General features: G+C 55.7%; 1 protein-coding gene across 1 annotated transcript in view; it reads right to left on the reverse strand.

Annotated features, from left to right (window-relative positions):
* Nucleotides 1-17,544, reverse strand: part of FAM135B (family with sequence similarity 135 member B) — a 92,343-nt gene extending 74,799 nt beyond the window's left edge. The window contains exon 1 of the mRNA XM_036264156.1: nucleotides 17,468-17,544. Within this exon, the coding sequence (XP_036120049.1) occupies nucleotides 17,468-17,544 (77 nt within the window). The remainder of the gene's footprint in view (nucleotides 1-17,467) is intronic.
* Nucleotides 17,545-18,617: the final 1,073 nt, after the last annotated feature.

Genomic DNA, 18,617 nt, shown 5'->3' on the forward strand with positions numbered 1-18,617 from the left:
CAGAAGACATCATGGCATGACGCAGTCTGAGAACGCACCGGCTCCCGCTGGCTTTGCAGCGGGCAGGGCCCCGTCCACGGGATGGGCTGCCCTAGGAGCCAGAAGCAGTGAGAAATAGATGCCCCTCCAGAGCCCCACAAAGGAAGGCAGTGGGGACAAAGCTGTGCTTTAGCCTGGCGAGCTCATTTCAGACTTCCGCCTTCGCCCTCGGACTGGCTAGGTCATAAATGCACGCTGATTTAAGCCCCTAGGTTGAGACAGCTGATTGCACCAGTGATGGTAAACTAACGTGTACAGGCTTTCAACTTCCTCCTCGTGACAAAACTGACAGGCAGGAATGACCATCCCCAGGTCCACGATATGCAGACGATGACTCAGAGAGGTTAGGTGACATTCCTTTCGTCACACAGCGAGTGAGTGAACGTTTAGGGAGTAAAATGGAAGGTCATGTGACTAAAGCCAAGCTCTTATTTGGGGAGGCAAAGCCTGGGCTTTGAGCTTCATGGGCTCAACTCAATGTCCCCTCACACCTGTACCCCCAAAAGCTCAACCACACGCCCCCTGATCACTCACATAATTCCGTTTTCTCAAAACCACTGTGAGATTATGAATGCCACCTTCTTCTTCTTCTTCTGTATTCCTTCGAGTTCTTACCACCATGCGAAGGAGAGAAAAGAAAAAAGTCGAAGAAACATTTGTTCTCCGTTGATGATCGAAATCTCTGTCCTCAGCAGCTGTCAGAGGAGACCAGACATGTCCTGTTCAACTCTGTGTTTCCAGCAACTGACAGGGGCTGGCACTCAGCAAGAGCCAGGGGGATGAGTGAATGAATGGATGAGTGAACGAATGACCAACACGTTTACTATCCACTCACTGAGTCCCCACCCGTGACCCCGATCTTCCCTGCAGCCCCACAGGTGGGGGCTGGGCAGGGCGCGGGCCGGGGCTGCCGTGGCATGTCATCCTGGACGACACAAAGTGGCAGACGTGACATGCAGCAAGTGCTCTGCTGTGACCTGGGAGTACCATGCAGGGAGTCATTCTCTTTCCTCGAGTCCCCCGAGGCAGCACAGCAGAGTGGTCCCCCAGTGTGCACTGCGAAATTCCGCCTGTTACTGCCATCTGACCCACCTTGACCGTGGGCGACCAGTGACCCTGGGGTGAAACTCTCCGGTCCAGTAGGAAAGCCTGGGGTGTCCAGCCACTGAGAGAGGTCTCGCTATTCCGAAAAACCACAAAAAGGAAACCCAGGAAATGACCAACACGTTTACTATCCACTCACAGACTGATTCCCCTGTTCCGACAGTAACCACCACGACAAGACAACAAAACGTTGTGTTAAACTTCATTGGCCTCGAGAGCAGATAAGATACTTTTTCAAGAGAAGGCCACTCCGACCGTTGGATAACATGAGTCTGGATATTTCGATATGGTCAAAACATCCTGATTATAATCATGCACGCAGACTCCACTGATGGTCACCGTGATGTCCCTTTGCCCCTTCTCCGTGCTGACCTGGAGGAGTCTGCGTGGCGCACTGTGACCTGTCTACCGAGAAGCTGTGATCCCCTCCTCCTTCCTCACGAAACAGAAAGATCGTGTCCCGTCACGAACATGCTCCCCCCCGCCCCAGCCCTCGGTGCTGAGTGAGCACGTCCTGGCTGTGTGACGCCCACTTACAGGGCTTCTGCAGGTAAGGGTCCTCCCCACCGTGCAGCGGTCTGCTCGCGGGCCACGCGTCCTCTGGGCTGCTCGCGGGCCACGCGTCCTCTGGGCTGCTCGCGGGCCACGCGTCCTCTGCGCTGCTCGCGGGCCACGCGTCCACTGCGCTGCTCGCGGGCCACGCGTCCTCTGGGCTGCTCGCGGGCCACGCGTCCTCTGGGCTGCTCGCGGGCCACGCGTCCACTGCGCTGCTCGCGGGCCACGCGTCCACTGCGCTGCTCGCGGGCCACGCGTCCTCTGGGCTGCTCGCGGGCCACGCGTCCTCTGGGCTGCTCGCGGGCCACGCGTCCTCTGCGCTGCTCGCGGGCCACGCGTCCTCTGCGCTGCTCGCGGGCACGCGTCCTCTGGGCTGCTCGCGGGCCACGCGTCCTCTGGGCTGCTCGCGGGCCACGCGTCCACTGCGCTGCTCGCGGGCCACGCGTCCACTGCGCTGCTCGCGGGCCACGCGTCCTCTGGGCTGCTCGCGGGCCACGCGTCCTCTGGGCTGCTCGCGGGCCACGCGTCCTCTGGGCTGCTCGCGGGCCACGCGTCCTCTGGGCTGCTCGCGGGCCACGCGTCCTCTGCGCTGCTCGCGGGCCACGCGTCCTCTGCGCTGCTCGCGGGCCACGCGTCCTCTGCGCTGCTCGCGGGCCACGCGTCCTCTGCGCTGCTCGCGGGCCACGCGTCCTCTGGGCTGCTCGCGGGCCACGCGTCCTCTGGGCTGCTCGCGGGCCACGCGTCCTCTGCGCTGCTCGCGGGCCACGCGTCCTCTGCGCTGCTCGCGGCCACGCGTCCTCTGCGCTGCTCGCGGGCACGCGTCCTCTGCCGCTGCTCGCGGGCACGCGTCCTCTGCGCTGCTCGCGGGCACGCGTCCTCTGCGCTGCTAGCGGGCCACGCGTTCCTTGGGGCTGCTAGCGGGCCACGCGTCCTCTGGCTGCTCGGCGGGCCACGCGTCCTCTGCGCTGCTCGCGGGCCACGCGTCCTCTGCGCTGCTCGCGGGCCACGCGTCCTCTGCGCTGCTCGCGGGCCACGCGTCCTCTGGGCTGCTCGCGGGCCACGCGTCCTCTGGGCTGCTCGCGGGCCACGCGTCCTCTGGGCTGCTCGCGGGCCACGTGTTCTCTGGGCTGCTCGCGGGCCACGTGTTCTTTGGGCTGCTCGCGGGCCACGTGTTCTTTGGGCTGCTCACGGGCCACGTGTTCTTTGGGCTGGCTGCTGTTCTGACTCCAAGTCGGCAGCTTGAACGTGACCACGGCGGGAGAACGTACTTCACGAAAGTCAACAGAGGCTGCGATGCTCTATCTGAACCAGTTTTACAGGTCCCAGCATGCCACCCTCCTTTTCCCCTCACGACCACCATCTCCCCCTTTGTTCAACCAAAAGGACCATGAAACCTGAGCGGAAGAAATAAGCGGGTGAACTGGAGTCGTTCTAAGAAGTCACTGTGGGGAGGGACTGTGAGGGTCGGGCCTTCCGCAAACAGCTATTTGATTTCGCAGAGACAACTCATGAACGACGACACTAATTAGGCTCCTGGGATAACGCTCCTGAGACCCGAAGGGAAGAGTGACCTTTACGAGGCGCGTGCCCTTCTCACACACATGTGCAAACCTGAACAAAATGCCCATCCTCCTGTTTCCCCCTCTCAAGAACCCAAACTCAACTACAGCAGCAGCCACGGAACCACGGCGCCTTCCGGGCAACTTCAGACTATTCAAACTCTCTGAACCCCCTTTCCTCCTTGTCGGCGGGGACACCGGTTGCTTTCCGGAGTTGTCTGCACAGAAATGGGCTTTGATAGAGGATGGGTAGCATCGTCGCTGTTGTTATTCCTCCCTTTCGACCCAAAGTCGTTCACAGACACACATTCGTACAAACAGCCTCTTTCGAACTCGAGCCAGACACCCAAGCAGCCTCGCTGGAGGTGCCATACACCAAACCAAGGGGGCTGAGCAGCGGGGCCTCCGCAAGGAGCCCCATCCCTCCCTGGCTCACGTGGCCGCTGGGCCCGTTCCTGCCCATGAGTCAACCACCCGGGGAGCGGGGTGCATGTCGTTCTCGGAGAAGCCGCCAATGCTCCTCTCTCTGTCACCCCAACAGCTCCATTTGCAGGGGAGACAAAGGCTCCTTCTCGAGAGCCGGCAGAACGGGATCGTCACCGCTGCCTGGTCACCGCTGCCTGGGCCCCGCGACGCTCAACAGGCGGCAGCTGGCGTCCTCGATGGTGGGACTTTGATTCTCCCTGCGTGCCTGTAGCTGGATTAAATGAGGCTGCGTGGAGACCGGCTTTCAAGCTTCCCGCACAGCTGGAAAGAACACGGGCCACTTAGAACCTCAGACCCGGAACCTGCGGGGCATCCCGCCGACAGGGCCCTGCAGAGAGCAGACGGCAGCCAGCCCCAGCAGCCCCAGGGCGAGGACAGGCTGCGGAGGCAGGCAGGACCACGGCCTTTCCCGCAGAGGGAACACAGGGCCACAGGAGACGCCACGGACGCCCGCGCCATGGCTCTCCCTGCAGGCGCAAAACAGCAGCTTTGCCACTTGTGGGGGGTGCGGGACCTTGGGCCATCGAACAAAAAATCGATCATTGTGACCCACAAATGGGACGTGGCAGGTGGAGCCCGGCCCACGGCGTGAGATGTGGTAAGACCACGCCCTTGGAAGGCCGTCCCTGGGCTTTTCATCACCGCGCAGATTCATCCAGATGTGGCTAACGGGAAGTCAACCCAGGAAGGGTGAGGAAGACCCCACATGCCACCGACACAGTTCGCAGAGTCCCCGCGAAGACACAAGACTGCTACCGTGGACTCAACCTCCAATCCACTGTCCCGACGTATTTGGATACAACTCGATCCTCGGAGATGTAATGATAAGAAGTGATAAGAAAAGACCTTCTACCGATGGACGGGTAAGCGGTCTTATTGTTACTTCAGACACTTCATCATCACCACTGACAACCACGGCGGAGGGCGGAGGAAGGAGGCCACCAGTTCTTACACGACGGCCTTGAGTCTGACACACCAGGCGTCGGACGGGCCTCCTCACAGTGCACCTGGAGAGCAGATACAAGAGCTGGGCACTGTCCCCTCACCATGCCTATGAGGAAACTGAAGTTCCACAAACGAAGTACGTGCTCCCTCCCCTCTCCCGCTTCCTGTCTCTAAACACTTGAGACTAAAGACTGACCTCAGCTCGGGTAGCGAGAGGCAGGAAGAAATCCCTTCGGGTCCCACGCCTGTGCGTACCCCTTGCTGTTCAGCCTGCTTCTCGGCACCCACACAATGCTTAGTTTATAGCACTAGGGTCCTTCCCGGCTATAAACTAAGTACACTCATCATGCCCGTCTGGTGTGGCTCAGTGGTGATCATCGGCCCTGCACCAAGAGGTCGCCGGTTCGATTCCTGGTCAGGGCACATGCCCAGGTTGTGGGCCTGATCCCCAGTGGGGGGCATGCAGGAGGCGGCCAATTAATGATCTATCTCATCGATGTTTCCATCTCTCTCTCCCTCTCTCTTCCTTTGTCTCTCTAATATATCAATAAAGAAAAAAAATTAAAAACAAAAACAACTAAGTACACGCGTCCTATGCCGTCGCCGTTCCTTGCGGTTCTGCAGCTCACCGAGCTCGGGGGAGGGGAATCCGCTGTGGGAATTGAGCTCCGTACGAACCTCGGGATCGAGTGATCCCCAGGATGTGAACTGCAGGGGGGAGGGGAATCCGCAGTGGGAATTGAGCTCCGTACGAACCTCGGGATCGAGTGATCCACAGGATGTGAACTGCAGGGGGGAGGGGAATCCGCTGTGGGAATTGAGCTCCGAACGAACCTCGGGATCGAGTGATCCACAGGATGTGAACTGCAGGGGGGAGGGGAATCCGCAGTGGGAATTGAGCTCCGAACGAACCTCGGGATCGAGTGATCCACAGGATGTGAACTGCAGGGGGGAGGGGAATCCGCTGTGGGAATTGAGCTCCGTACGAACCTCGGGATCGAGTGATCCACAGGATGTGAACTGCAGGGGGGAGGGGAATCCGCAGTGGGAATTGAGCTCCGTACGAACCTCGGGATCGAGTGATCCACAGGATGTGAACTGCAGGGGGGAGGGGAATCCGCAGTGGGAATTGAGCTCCGTACGAACCTCGGGATCGAGTGATCCACAGGATGTGAACTGCAGGGGGGAGGGGAATCCGCTGTGGGAATTGAGCTCCGTACGAACCTCGGGATCGAGTGATCCACAGGATGTGAACTGCAGGGGGGAGGGGAATCCTCAGTGGGAATTGAGCTCCGTACGAACCTCGGGATCGAGTGATCCACAGGATGTGAACTGCAGGGGGGAGGGGAATCCGCAGTGGGAATTGAGCTCCGTACGAACCTCGGGATCGAGTGATCCCCAGGATGTGAACTGCAGGGGGGAGGGGAATCCGCAGTGGGAATTGAGCTCCGAACGAACCTCGGGATCGAGTGATCCCCAGGATGTGAACTGCAGGGGGGAGGGGAATCCGCAGTGGGAATTGAGCTCCGTACGAACCTCGGGATCGAGTGATCCACAGGATGTGAACTGCAGGGGGGAGGGGAATCCGCAGTGGGAATTGAGCTCCGAACGAACCTCGGGATCGAGTGATCCCCAGGATGTGAACTGCAGGGGGGAGGGGAATCCGCTGTGGGAATTGAGCTCCGAACGAACCTCGGGATCGAGTGATCCCCAGGATGTGAACTGCAGGGGGGAGGGGAATCCGCAGTGGGAATTGAGCTCCATAGGAACCTCGGGATCGAGTGATCCCCAGGATGTGAACTGCAGGGGGGAGGGGAATCCGCAGTGGGAATTGAGCTCCATAGGAACCTCGGGATCGAGTGATCCCCAGGATGTGAACTGCAGGGGGGAGGGGAATCCGCAGTGGGAATTGAGCTCCGTACGAACCTCGGGATCGAGTGATCCCCAGGATGTGAACTGCAGGGGGGAGGGGAATCCGCTGTGGGAATTGAGCTCCGAACGAACCTCGGGATCGAGTGATCCCCAGGATGTGAACTGCAGGGGGGAGGGGAATCCGCAGTGGGAATTGAGCTCCGTACGAACCTCGGGATCGAGTGATCCCCAGGATGTGAACTGCAGGGGGGAGGGGAATCCGCAGTGGGAATTGAGCTCGGGATCGAGTGATCCACAGGATGTGAACTGCAGGGGGGAGGGGAATCCGCAGTGGGAATTGAGCTCCGTACGAACCTCGGGATCGAGTGATCCACAGGATGTGAACTGCAGGGGGGAGGGGAATCCGCAGTGGGAATTGAGCTCGGGATCGAGTGATCCACAGGATGTGAACTGCAGGGGGGAGGGGAATCCGCAGTGGGAATTGAGCTCCGTACGAACCTCGGGATCGAGTGATCCACAGGATGTGAACTGCAGTGAGAAACCTGTCCGTCCACTGCTCAGTGAACGGCTCCGCCATCACGGCCCAGCTCAGGTGACTCGCCTAAGCAAACTCGGACCCGTGAGCGCCGGCCACCTCACCATCTCCTTGCCGCGTCCGAGTGATGTCCTACCCCAGATCCCTCCTCACAGCCTCCCACACCAGCCCTCCCGCACCAGCCCTGGAAGAGAGTGCTCCTGGGTGTGCTCTCTCCTGCCCCAGGAGGCTTCTCTGTCTCCCTGCGCGTCCAGCAGCACCAGCTCCGACAGCGTGTCGGGGCGAATGGCCACCTCTTTTTCTTCCCAGTGGTCCTCCTCTTCCAGGCAGCCTGTCCTGATGCTTCTGGGTGAGGGGTTTCTCCCTGCTGTCCCTCAGCACCGTGGGCCCTGCTCTGGGCTTTCCACTCCTGACTTCACTTCGACTTACAGCTGCATCCGCCACGGTGCGCTGAGACCTCCCTGATCCTGATTCATGGCTCCGCCCACTGCTCTGCCCGGGATTCCCAAGACTGAGCCCACGACGGCCGAGCTCAGCGTCTCCTCATGTGTACACGGACGACAGTGTGCAGGCAGATGAAGGAAGGAACAGGAGAGGACCCTGGTCTGTCTACAGGGGCGCTGTGTAGGGGACTCGGTGAGGGAGACAGCACACGTTCTCTCTAGAGGATGATGTCAGGGAGAGCTTCAGTGCAGAGGAGGGGGGGCCGAGGGCTCATCTCAGAAGGTTTGTTTAGAGAAAGAGCTTTTGCCAAGGAGGAGTGGATACGGGGTCAAAGTAAGTTTACTGTAGCGAGTAGCGGACACAGTTTATTCTTGCATTGTTATTTAGCAATCATTGGATTACTTTCCATATAAACCTACCCTCACCCCACCCCGTGTATTTGGTTAAGAAAGTGCCCCTCGGGTCTGCCAGTGGTTGGCGGGGAGGATTCGATTCCCAACACATCACCCCCTTTACTCAAAGAGGCCCAGGTGCTGAGGAGCCAGGAACGGGGTCTGGTAGGATTTGGCCTGGGGAGTGGTCCTCTGTTGCTTTGTCATTTGTGGAAGTACGAAGGGTTTAAGGAAGGGGGAGAAAGACATCCCAACATCTCGATACCCTCCTCTGGCCCAAGGGGAACAAAACCTGCCTGGTTGGGTAGAGGGAGAGCCCGGGCCAGACCGTGAGCCCAGCTGGCCTCTGCCTCCTGTCGGACTCGGGGGTCCTTCTACCTCCCCTGTAGAATTACGCAGTTACAAGAGGCGATTTGTAACAACACCCCCTTTTAAAATGTTCTTCTCCAGCGCAACCCTGGTTGATTCTAGTGGGTTGAAACAAACAACTGAAGAGCTGGTTTCATCAAAGGAAACGAAAGAGAGTTTTTTTCAAAGAACACACAGGATTCACCCACGTGCGGAACCTGAAGCGTGTCGGTGCGAGCCAAGGTCTGCCCGTATTCGGGAGAGCGGCGAAGGGCCGGCCTTCCACAGGGACCCCCCCCCCCCCCGCAGTGCCCCCAGCCGCTAGCTCGGCCACCTGCACGCCACACGCCACCCAGCACCTGAGCTGCGAGGCTGCACACGGAGCTTCGCGCCCTGGGAGACTCTCAAGTTCTCACTGCGCAGAACAGCTCCTCTCACGGAAAAGACGGGACCTGCAGCCTGAGGCCATGAGATCCCCATGGGCGTTTCCCTCCTCTGAGCCCCTCCAGGGGGCGGAGGAGTGAGCAAGCAGCGGTGGAACGACCCCCCTCGCGGAGGGGAGCAGGGCACGCGCGACGCGTCACTCCAGGCCAGCAGTGCAATGAAGCCATCTTCGCAGAGTCTTGCTGATATTGCAAAGAGTGAAATCTTTCCTAATTCATCAAGGACAAATGAAGACAACTTCTAAATAATGACATGCATCTTAATTTCTCTTTTATAGAAACAACGCACTGGTTAAATGAATTACGATGAAATTGTTTGCCGCTATTAAACATATGTAAAGGAATAGGAAAGGTTGTGGGAAGTGTTCAGAACATGGAGAGAAAAAACAGAGAATAAACCGGTGTATTACATGTTTGTGATGGAAAACACGAGTGCATATAAAACAGTGTTTGCGGCCTGGCCGGTGTGGGGGGCTGAGTGTTGTCCCATGAACCAAGGGGTCTCTGGTTCCCAGGCTTGACTCCCAGGAGGGGGCATGTAGGAGGCACCCAATCAATGATTCTCTCTCATCAATGTTTCTAGCTCTCTCTCCTCTCCCTTCACTGTCTATAAAATCAATAAAAACACATTTAAAAAATAAAATAGTACTTTCTTAGTGAAAGAGGAGAGAGAGAGAAGGTTCTGATTACAAAAGGAATACAGCCCGGCCGGTGTGGCTCCGTGGATGGAGCATCGCCCTGTGGACTGAGAGGTCCCAGTTCAAGTCCCATCAGGGCACAGGCCTGGGGTCTCGGGCTCGATCCCCAGTAGGGGGCGTACAGGAGGCAGCCGATCCATGTTTCTCTTTCATATCAACGTTTCTATCTCTCTCTCCTTTCCTCTCTAAGAAATCAATTAAGCATTTTTTTTTTTCAGTAATTTGTGTATTGTGGAAAACATGAACATTCAGGGTGTGCGACTGAAAGCCCGAAATGAGGAAGCAACACGGTACGTCAGAAGCACTCTGAGCAGTACCGGACCACCGAGGGGAACGCAGCAGGAGCGGTCAGGACCTCGGCGTCTCACACCTCGCGCTCCGACTCAGCCGTTCAGAGAACCTTCTAGAAAAGAAACATCTGCGGTTTAGAGCATCTCTATTTCATTAGTGTCCCTAAAGCAGTTATTCCTTTGAAAATGTACTGTGGACTTGAAAGTCACTAAGAGAATAGGTCTTTATTTATTTATTTTTTCTTTATTGATTTTAGAGAGAGAGGAAGGGAGAGGGAGAGAGAGATAGAAACATCGATGAGAGAGAACATCGACTGGCCGCCTCCTGCGTGCCCCCCACTGGGGATTGAGCCCACAACCTGGGCATGTGCCCTGACCGGGAATCGAACGGGCGACCTCTAGGTGCCTGGGTCGACGCTCAATCACTGAGCCACACCAGCGGGGCAAGGGAACAGATCGTAAGTGTTCTCACGGTACAGACAGACACACCCAGGTAACTACGTGAGGAGATGGATGTGATCACTGACCGCATCACAGACCTTTCATCACATATACGTCTGTCGAATCATCACGTTCTACACCTTATGCTCTCACAACGCCAGATGCCAATTCTATCTCAATAAAGCTAGAATGCAAAACAAACACAACCAGAAAGCCGAATCCCCCACGGAGGCTGATGAATGAGCACGGCGTCCGGTGGGTTTCCCCCTGGCAAGGAGACGGGCCCTCCGGGGTATAAAGGACCTGCTTACAATCTGGGAATGAACCCCACGCGGTCTGCACCCGGCGCTGACCGGCCGAGGCCGCTCGGGCCAGGGCGTTCGCGGTAATCAGACGGACGGGCTAGCGCGGGGAGGTCACCTGGCAGCAGCGCAAACCCTCCGTGGGCCGGGGCCTGTGCAGACATGACCTCGTGACTTCCAGTAAAGACCCTGCAGAACAAGTGAAGAAACAGAGGTCGGGGAAGGTTGGTAACTGGCCCGTGGTCCCCGCCGGTGACGGGAGAGCTGGATCAGCACCAAGATCTCTGTCTCAGGGGACAGATGTGTCTGTGTTCCTTCTGCCTCCTCCGGGGCCAGTCCTCAGCCCTTTCGCTCTTCCGGAGGCGCTGTGCAAGGATCGATCACTGGGTGAACCCGGAAGGGACCGCACTGAGTCCCGGGAGGCAACCGGGCTCCGTGGGTGGTTCTGGGCTCAGCACACCCACTTGCAGCCCCACGGGGCTCTCCCCGTAGACCGCCGAGCGTGCCCTCAGCCGGGGCCAAGAGGGGCAAAGGCTCAAAGCACCAGCGGCTCATGAAGTCGCAGATTCAAAAGCAAGCAAGAAAAAATGGGACAGGGTCATCGTTCACAGGAATATGGAATCGCTAGAAAGATCGCCCAGCGTGTCCTTCTCTATACGCACCTGGGCTGCTAGCCCCTGCTCACTGTCCCCAGACAGAACGATACTTTTGCTGTTTTATGGGGAGGGGGAGATCACTCTTTCATGAAACTACTACTTCTGGGGTTTGAGAGAAAGAAAACCTCTGAGAAAGGATCGAGCCTACCCTTACCCCTTGCGCTAGGTGGAAATGCAGGAGGTAAAGTTCTAAGTCAGACTGATTTAAACAAAAATGAAGAGAATGGTTTGGTTTGCGCCCGTGGGGAGTCACAGGACGGAAGTGGTGAACCGGTTCCATGGTTTCCGCCGTGAAAGTCGTCCCCGCTGAGCAAGCGCTGGGGGACGCGGTCTGCAAACATGTCCCGTCCGAGCCCTGCACTGCTGGCTGGGGTCCACCTCCGTCCGCTCTCCCCTCCCAGTCCTTGCCTCTGCGAAGCCGACGCTCGATGTCGCCCTCAGCCCTTTCTGATCCCCACTCCCTTTCCAACGTGGGAACGGGTGAAAACGACCTCAGCATGTTTTAATGAAAGAAGTGGAAAAACGGGGGGGGGGGGGGGGCGGGGGGGCTGTTTCTGACATAACCAGACGAATCAATTAATTGATCTCTGGCAAGCCAAAATAATTGTATTTCTGAGTCTATTAAGGCCCAGCAGGGCTGGTTAGCTAATTTCACGGGGAGCTGGCTGTCCCCAAACATTAGGCCATGACGGGGAACGTCGGGGCATAAACACGGGTGGCATTTTCCTTCAGGAATCACTTACGTACAACTCAACCCTTTCCCCTCTGGTAGAGAAAAGGCAGGGGAGTTTGTTCAAAGAGGATTTCAGTCCTAACGTTTCTGTGAGCATTGGCTGACCTTTCCTATCAGATCTGATAATACCGATTGCAGGTCCTTTTGCACAGGTGTCCTGTGGACTGGACCAAATGTATCTGTAAAATCGTCTAACACCTCTGAGCAGACAACCTTCTAAACGATGTTGTAGAGAAGGCATGGTGAGGAGACAGAAAGTGAATCTCAACCTCAAACACGAAAAACCCCACTCAGAGGAACATCAGTTTGATTTCGAGCCTTGTCTGCATTAAGGTCGAGAATGAAATTTGAATTCATTTTCAAGGACGAACCTTAGTTCCCTTGGAGCTAACAGTATTAGAAGCAAAGGTTCGCATGCTCCTAAGTAGGTATAAATGAGTTATAAATGAGCAGATGACTTACAAATATCCACATCGTGGGCTTTATCATTAGTTGTTCACGTAAGCATTTCCTTATGAGAAAATCAATGTTAATGAAATAAGATCTTCCCGCTGCTCCCTGACTCCCAGAAGCCGTGCTGGAAAGCTACCCAGCGTCTCTACAGGTGCCTGAGCAGAAAGAAGGTGTGTGCAGAGGGAGCTAAGATCCACTCTCCCATTGGGGAAGAGGAAATGGTGCAAGCCCATTACGAAAGAACTGCTCTGGGTCCCTGACTTCCCTATAATCATGAGTCTAATAAAGCCAGGCTGGGTGATGGCTATAGTCCTCTAGCTCCATCCACTCCCCGTCTGAATGCTTCGCCTCATCTTCCTCTTTCAGGTGGTCTCTGCTTCCTGACATCACTGAGCATCCTGCTCTGCACCTGTTTCCAGTCCTCTGCAGGGATAAGTCCCGCCCATCACGTGACGAGTGACAGCTCGGATGTTGTCTCCTCCCAGGACACCGTCTCTGACTCTGCCCACAGACTGGATCTCCCTCATCTGTTTCTCCTCATACTACCCCAAACCCATCCTTGTTACAGAATACACTGCACATCAGGGTCCTTTTCTATAGAGGTGTCTGTCTCTTTATCGGCTGGTAAACACTTTCAGGGCAGTCTGTCCTCCATTGCCGTGGTTATAGAGCTGAATATAACACATATTGGTGTTTATAGTAATGGATGTGTGAGTAAGTGACAGAATCACACACATAAGATAGGTTTCAGAAACAGGGAAAAGAGGGATTCATAAAAACTGGGCTTAATACAGTAAGTAAATATCAACATACAGGAAAGGTCCCAAGAGAAGTTTATCTTGGAGCTAGGTGTTGCACAGGGTAGAGTTTTTCCAGAAGATATTAGGAGGAGGAGGGACGCGAATGGTCTGAGCACAGACAGCAAGGTAGAAGTTTGAGGTCAAACACTCAGGCACTGAGCACTGGGCTGAGGAGTGGGTGCAGTAGTGACCATTGGGATGGCTTCTACCAGGGACCAGGCACCATGCCCCCTGTTCTGCATCTATTAATTGATGCACTTCCTGCCACAGCCCCTTTAGATAAACTTTGTCCACATCATGTCACAGGTGAGAAAATGGTAGCTCTGAATGCTTCAAAGAGATGTCCTCACATTCTCAGAGCTTATCAGTGGCAGAGCCTGGCTTCAAAGGCAGGTCTGAGCCCCACGCCAGGCTCCCCAGTGCCCTGCTGCCCCTGCCTGCTGTCAGGATGAGCCTGACTGCCAAGCACAAGGGTGACAATTCAGGATGCTCGTTGACTGGTTTGAAGAGATGCTTTTCCTTTGAGAATCTGCCTCAGTCAACATGGACTTTGGATAAATGCAGGTTGATTGTTTGGTCAAAGCAAACATCATTACAAACATCTAGTGTGGGGCTAGAAAGACCATCCACAAATATAAACGTGTCAGAAGCATGACACTCCCTGATCAGGCAAATTCTCATGCAAAACGCTGAGTTCTGTGTCCATGTGGTTCCAACAAAGCGTCTTGCAACACATCACGGGGAAGCACCTGTCTGGCAGGACTGGGTAATAATGAGGTGGGACATTTCTCATCAACTGGAGAAACTAGGTGGCCCGTGGATGGCCACAGTCAAACTCAGTCTGCGGAAGGGGACTCTCCTTCTTTCGCAATCCCCAACTCTAATGTCTACCACCCAAGGGTCCTATGGAGAACATATGTAATCATGCATCCTCATAACCCCCACATGAGCCAGCTCCCTCAGCTCCTTCCTTCCGTCTGTGTAATGCCATCAGCAGACCATCCCGTTTCTTTCACCCAGACCCCCCCTCCCCTCAACCACTAGGCCTGGACTGCAGCCATCACTTCTCCATGGAGTGCTCACTGGGCAAAGTAATTACATTTCACCATACGCATGGGTCCTGAGGGATTCAGAGCATAAAATTCCTGAACACTTAGCCATCAGGGATCACCTCCCCTGACAGATGCAGAATCCTGGCTGGCGTCATGCCCAGCCTGTCCACAGCTCCCTCTACTAGGACCCGGGGGATTGAGGACTGCTGACCTCGCGGTCTTATTGCGGACAGGTCCTTAGAGAACCTAGCACTCGCTCCATCCCCCTGAGATGTCTAACTGCCTTCCTCCAAAAGATTTACTGGCCTGTTTAAGGACGTGTGCTGTGACTCCCACCCTCAAGCGTGGTGATGGGGAGAGTATGCCCTCATCCACATCGAAATAATGTCCTTGAATGTCCATACCCCTGGACACCATGAAACGCCAGTATTAAGATCGAGAAGACATTTGTGAGAGTCCTCCTGTTCTCCTAGATGGACCAGTGGCCACCAACTGTTCACAACAGTTTGCACGTTTACCAGTAAGAACGTTTCTGAGTGTACAGCCTCGATACATACACATTTCTCTGTAAATCATGTGCACGTACAAGTCCATTCATGTGCACTATGCATTAGAAACATAGGAAAAGGTCTTTGAACAGATAAATGCAATAACCCTGTTTTCAAAATTAATTATTTTATGTTTTGATGGGACGCATAACGTTCTTGTTCATAGATATCTATGAGTGATTCAAACTTCTGGCTTTAATGCAGCCTGATTCAATATCCGATCGCAGTGCTGAGCCTCGCTCTATCAGGTGCCTCCCCAAACCACACAGATCTAGAAAGAACCGTGTCGTAGGCTTCCGAGTAAGCCATAGCTCCGTGGTTTTCTTCCAACCCCCTTTACTGGCTGCACAGGGGCCTCTTGGTGTTTTGGACAAGTCATTTGAAACCTCTGGCCAGTGTGATGATTTCATACAAGCCCTAGTCAATACCCGCAGGCCCAATGCTCCGTTAGGATGAGGTGTGCTTTGAGTAATTATGGCTATAAATCCATCTATCAATGTTTTAATAAATTCAAATGGCTCAGTCGACTTATTTTTGGATCTGATGAACTTGTCAGGTCAGCCCAGTGTCATCCACAGGCTTGGACAAGGGAGTGTCGGGGGCTCTGTCATTTCCTAGAGTTTTCTGTCCTTTCTTTATCAGCATGACCTTTCATTCACGATCATGCCCTTACAGTATTTGGGTTTGTTTTAGCCATTTGCTCCCCTATGAGGGCTGGTGGAGTTAACTCGAGAAAACAACTGATGGATGGTCAGATGCCAACGGCCATCTATTGCCATGTGCGGGTGATGCTGTCAACGCACTGGAGCGGTGGGCCACCCGCCTTCGTTTGTGTCTGAGTCACTGAGCGGAACTCATGACTGTGAACCATATGGACACAACGAGGCTTCCCGGGTCGATCTGGATTCTGATTTTTAATGAAGCTGGATTTCTCTGTTATTTTTGTTTAAAACAATGGTAAACCGAAGTTTTAGTCTTATCTCCCCACATCCTGATGGACACACTGTGCACCCCCAGGGAGAACACAGCCCATGTCAGAGGCCAGCCGCACATCACAGAAAACAATACAGAATTCCGAGCGGGAAAGTCTGGCCCCAGACCCGGCACCCCTTCAGAGCTGGGCTCTGCTTCCTGCCCTGGTCCCAGGTTACCTGTCTAGCAAAACACCTCTTATTTGTAGGGCTGGTGACAAAGCTTCAGGAGATATTGACTAGAACGTGTCTAATACTATCACACCATCAAGGCTTCCTTTTCCTGTAAATGAGAATCCTGGGAGCAGAGGGGACCAAGATGACGGGGGAGCTCCAAGAAGCAGTCGTCAAGCCAGGACTCAGGAGGCCCGGCCCCAAGTCCAGGCTCTTCTCACGACACCAACCGGCTTCTGAGAAAGCGACAAGGGCCGGACCGAGGGGCGGGGGCTTCCCGAGGGTACACAGAGCTTTGCTTCATCAGAATCCAGCTCCAGGACCCTAAGGTGCACCTCTCCCTGGAACACAGAGCTGGTCCCAGAACCATGCCCTGTTAACCCAGGTCACCCACCAGGACAGCCCCCCGAGCTCCAGCGTCTGTAAAAAGCACCGTGACATGCAAGAGGCCCTGGAGGCGTCGATTTCAGAGCTACTCCCTGGAAACCGGAAGTGGCAGGCTGTGTAGCATGTGTACCGATCCCTCCTCTTCCGTCAGGAGACGTGTGCATTTCCCGCCTGCATCCAGCCTGTCCTCAAACCTGCTTCGGCCCACAGGGGGCAGTGGAAACACCTCGTGTAGGTTGTGACGCTGGACTACAGAGCCCTTGGGCGTTTCCACGCTTGCCCGGGGTCCCCAGCTGCATGTAAACAAGCCAGGCCGGCCAGCGGGAGGGCGGGAGGCCCAGAGGGAGCCACCGCCTCCCTGCAGACAGCCCCGGAGCCCAGTGTGTCCAGCTGAGACCAGCCAAGCCTGGTCCCGCCCAGCTGAACCGCCAGGCTGAGCCCAGCTCTGCCTGCCTGTACTGAGTCAGGAGCTAAATCCAAAGTGGCTTTAAGCCGCTGAGGTTTGGAGTCATCTGTTACACAGTGAAAACCAGCCGCCGGGGACCCGTCGTTCTGCTCGGTCCGTGCGCCTACACCTCGCGCTGTTTCTGTGAACTTAGGTGTCCTGGCTGTGTCATGGGGAAGGACCGCAGACACGGAGGACACGGACTTCTGGTCTCTGTTTCGATGCTGTCTACAACCTTCCACACCACTGCTGTCTGCAAGGGCCCTGAGAGGTAAGTCCACCCTGAGGACGTACTGAGGTCCTGCGTGGAAGAGGCAAAGTCACACCATGTCCCCCAAAACCGGAAGCCACTACGTTTTCGTTACGGATTTAAGGAGGACACAGTCGATTCTCCGATTTTGAGAGAGTTAGACCAGGTTTTGTGATGTGTGGTTTAGAAAGATACGCCTTCAAGTACCGAGCACACAAACACATTTGATCAGAATACACAAGCTTCCTTTCCAGTGACGTCACCTGCTGTCAACACGGACTGACCACTCCGGGGAAGACTGGCTACGAAGAGAGGAGGAAGGAGAAAGTGCAGGACAAGGAGAGAAATTGGCATTTTCTAGTCTCTCAACACGTGGTTTCTTTTTAAATGGACTAACGGTTTGGTTTTCCACTTGGCAGGAAAAATTACAAAAACCCCTTTGTCATTTATCCAAAACGTCCTACCACCTGCCGTGGCTGCCCCAGCCCCTGCCAGGAGAAAGGAGCGTGACCGCACACACACTGCAACCAGAGAATCATACTCACCCTCTCTGAAAAAGATCCACATTATAGAATTTATGAAGCTCTACAGAAAACTCAACCGTTCCTTGTACTTCAGACATGATTTTGTTGGTTCATCACCTGAAAAACAAGAGAGAAATGAACAGCTTGGGGTCACGTCAGCAGAACACGGGGCGGCGGTGCGTCTCGAACAGCACACTTCGCGGAGGCAGGTGCGTGAGCATGCCCGGCGCACAGGACCACGATGGGCCACCGGATGCCGTCCCTCATCACCGTTCCCTTCACAGGGACGACAGAGATGAGGTGACTCGGTGTCACGCCGCTCACACCTGGAGGACCAGGACTCGGACCCAGCACCCTCCTTCCAAAGCGGGGCGTCTCTGCAGCCCTCCCCTCTCTGTCGGGACCATGGAGGCCACAGCACCCCAGCCATGAGCACCTCCATGGCCAGCGGAGCCAGCCCTTCCGCTGTCTGCCCATGTGACCCCAGCAGGTCACTGACCCTCTCCCACTCTCGCCTTCCCCGGCTGTGACAGGAATACTAAATGAGCACGCCCCACGGGCACTCTGCACAGTTCCCGACACGCGGCAAATGCTCGGGAAATGGTAGGGACCATGTAGAGGGATTAATAATGACCAAACACACGCTTCATCATCGTCAGTGTAAGTACAGTCTCCGAGAGCTCAGTGCCGGGGAGGCCAGCACACGCGTGTCCTCTGTGGAGCACGGAAGCAGAGGGAGTGGGGCTGTCACCACGCAGGGGCGGAGCCCTCCGCAGCGGGCCGTCCGTCTTCCACACCAGGAGACACGGGGCTGCTAGGAAAACGGGGAGGTGCAATATCAGAGTCCCCCAAGTCTAGGGTGAGAAGCAAGCCCGGAGGAAGACTCGAGACTGGATTCCCAAGGGGATGGCGTCCTCTGGGTACCAGCGACTGGGAGGAAGGCAAAGAAGCGGGTCTCACAGCGCCGGCTGCACGTCTCGGTGCTGCGTGAAGTAGTGCGCGAGCGTGCCCGATTCTGTCCACGAAATGTTTTTGTGTGATGAACGTTCTTTCCTGCCCCATATTGCAGATTAGAAATAGAACGGGAAAGGCTCGAACCTGGAGCCGCTCTAGAATGTTCCGGTGGCATGTGTACCTTGGTAAGTCTCCTCACTTTCTCCGGGCCTCGGCT

The sequence above is a fragment of the Molossus molossus genome, unplaced genomic scaffold, assembly GCF_014108415.1.
Source record: "Molossus molossus isolate mMolMol1 unplaced genomic scaffold, mMolMol1.p scaffold_m16_p_16, whole genome shotgun sequence".
Lineage (NCBI taxonomy): Eukaryota > Metazoa > Chordata > Mammalia > Chiroptera > Molossidae > Molossus > Molossus molossus.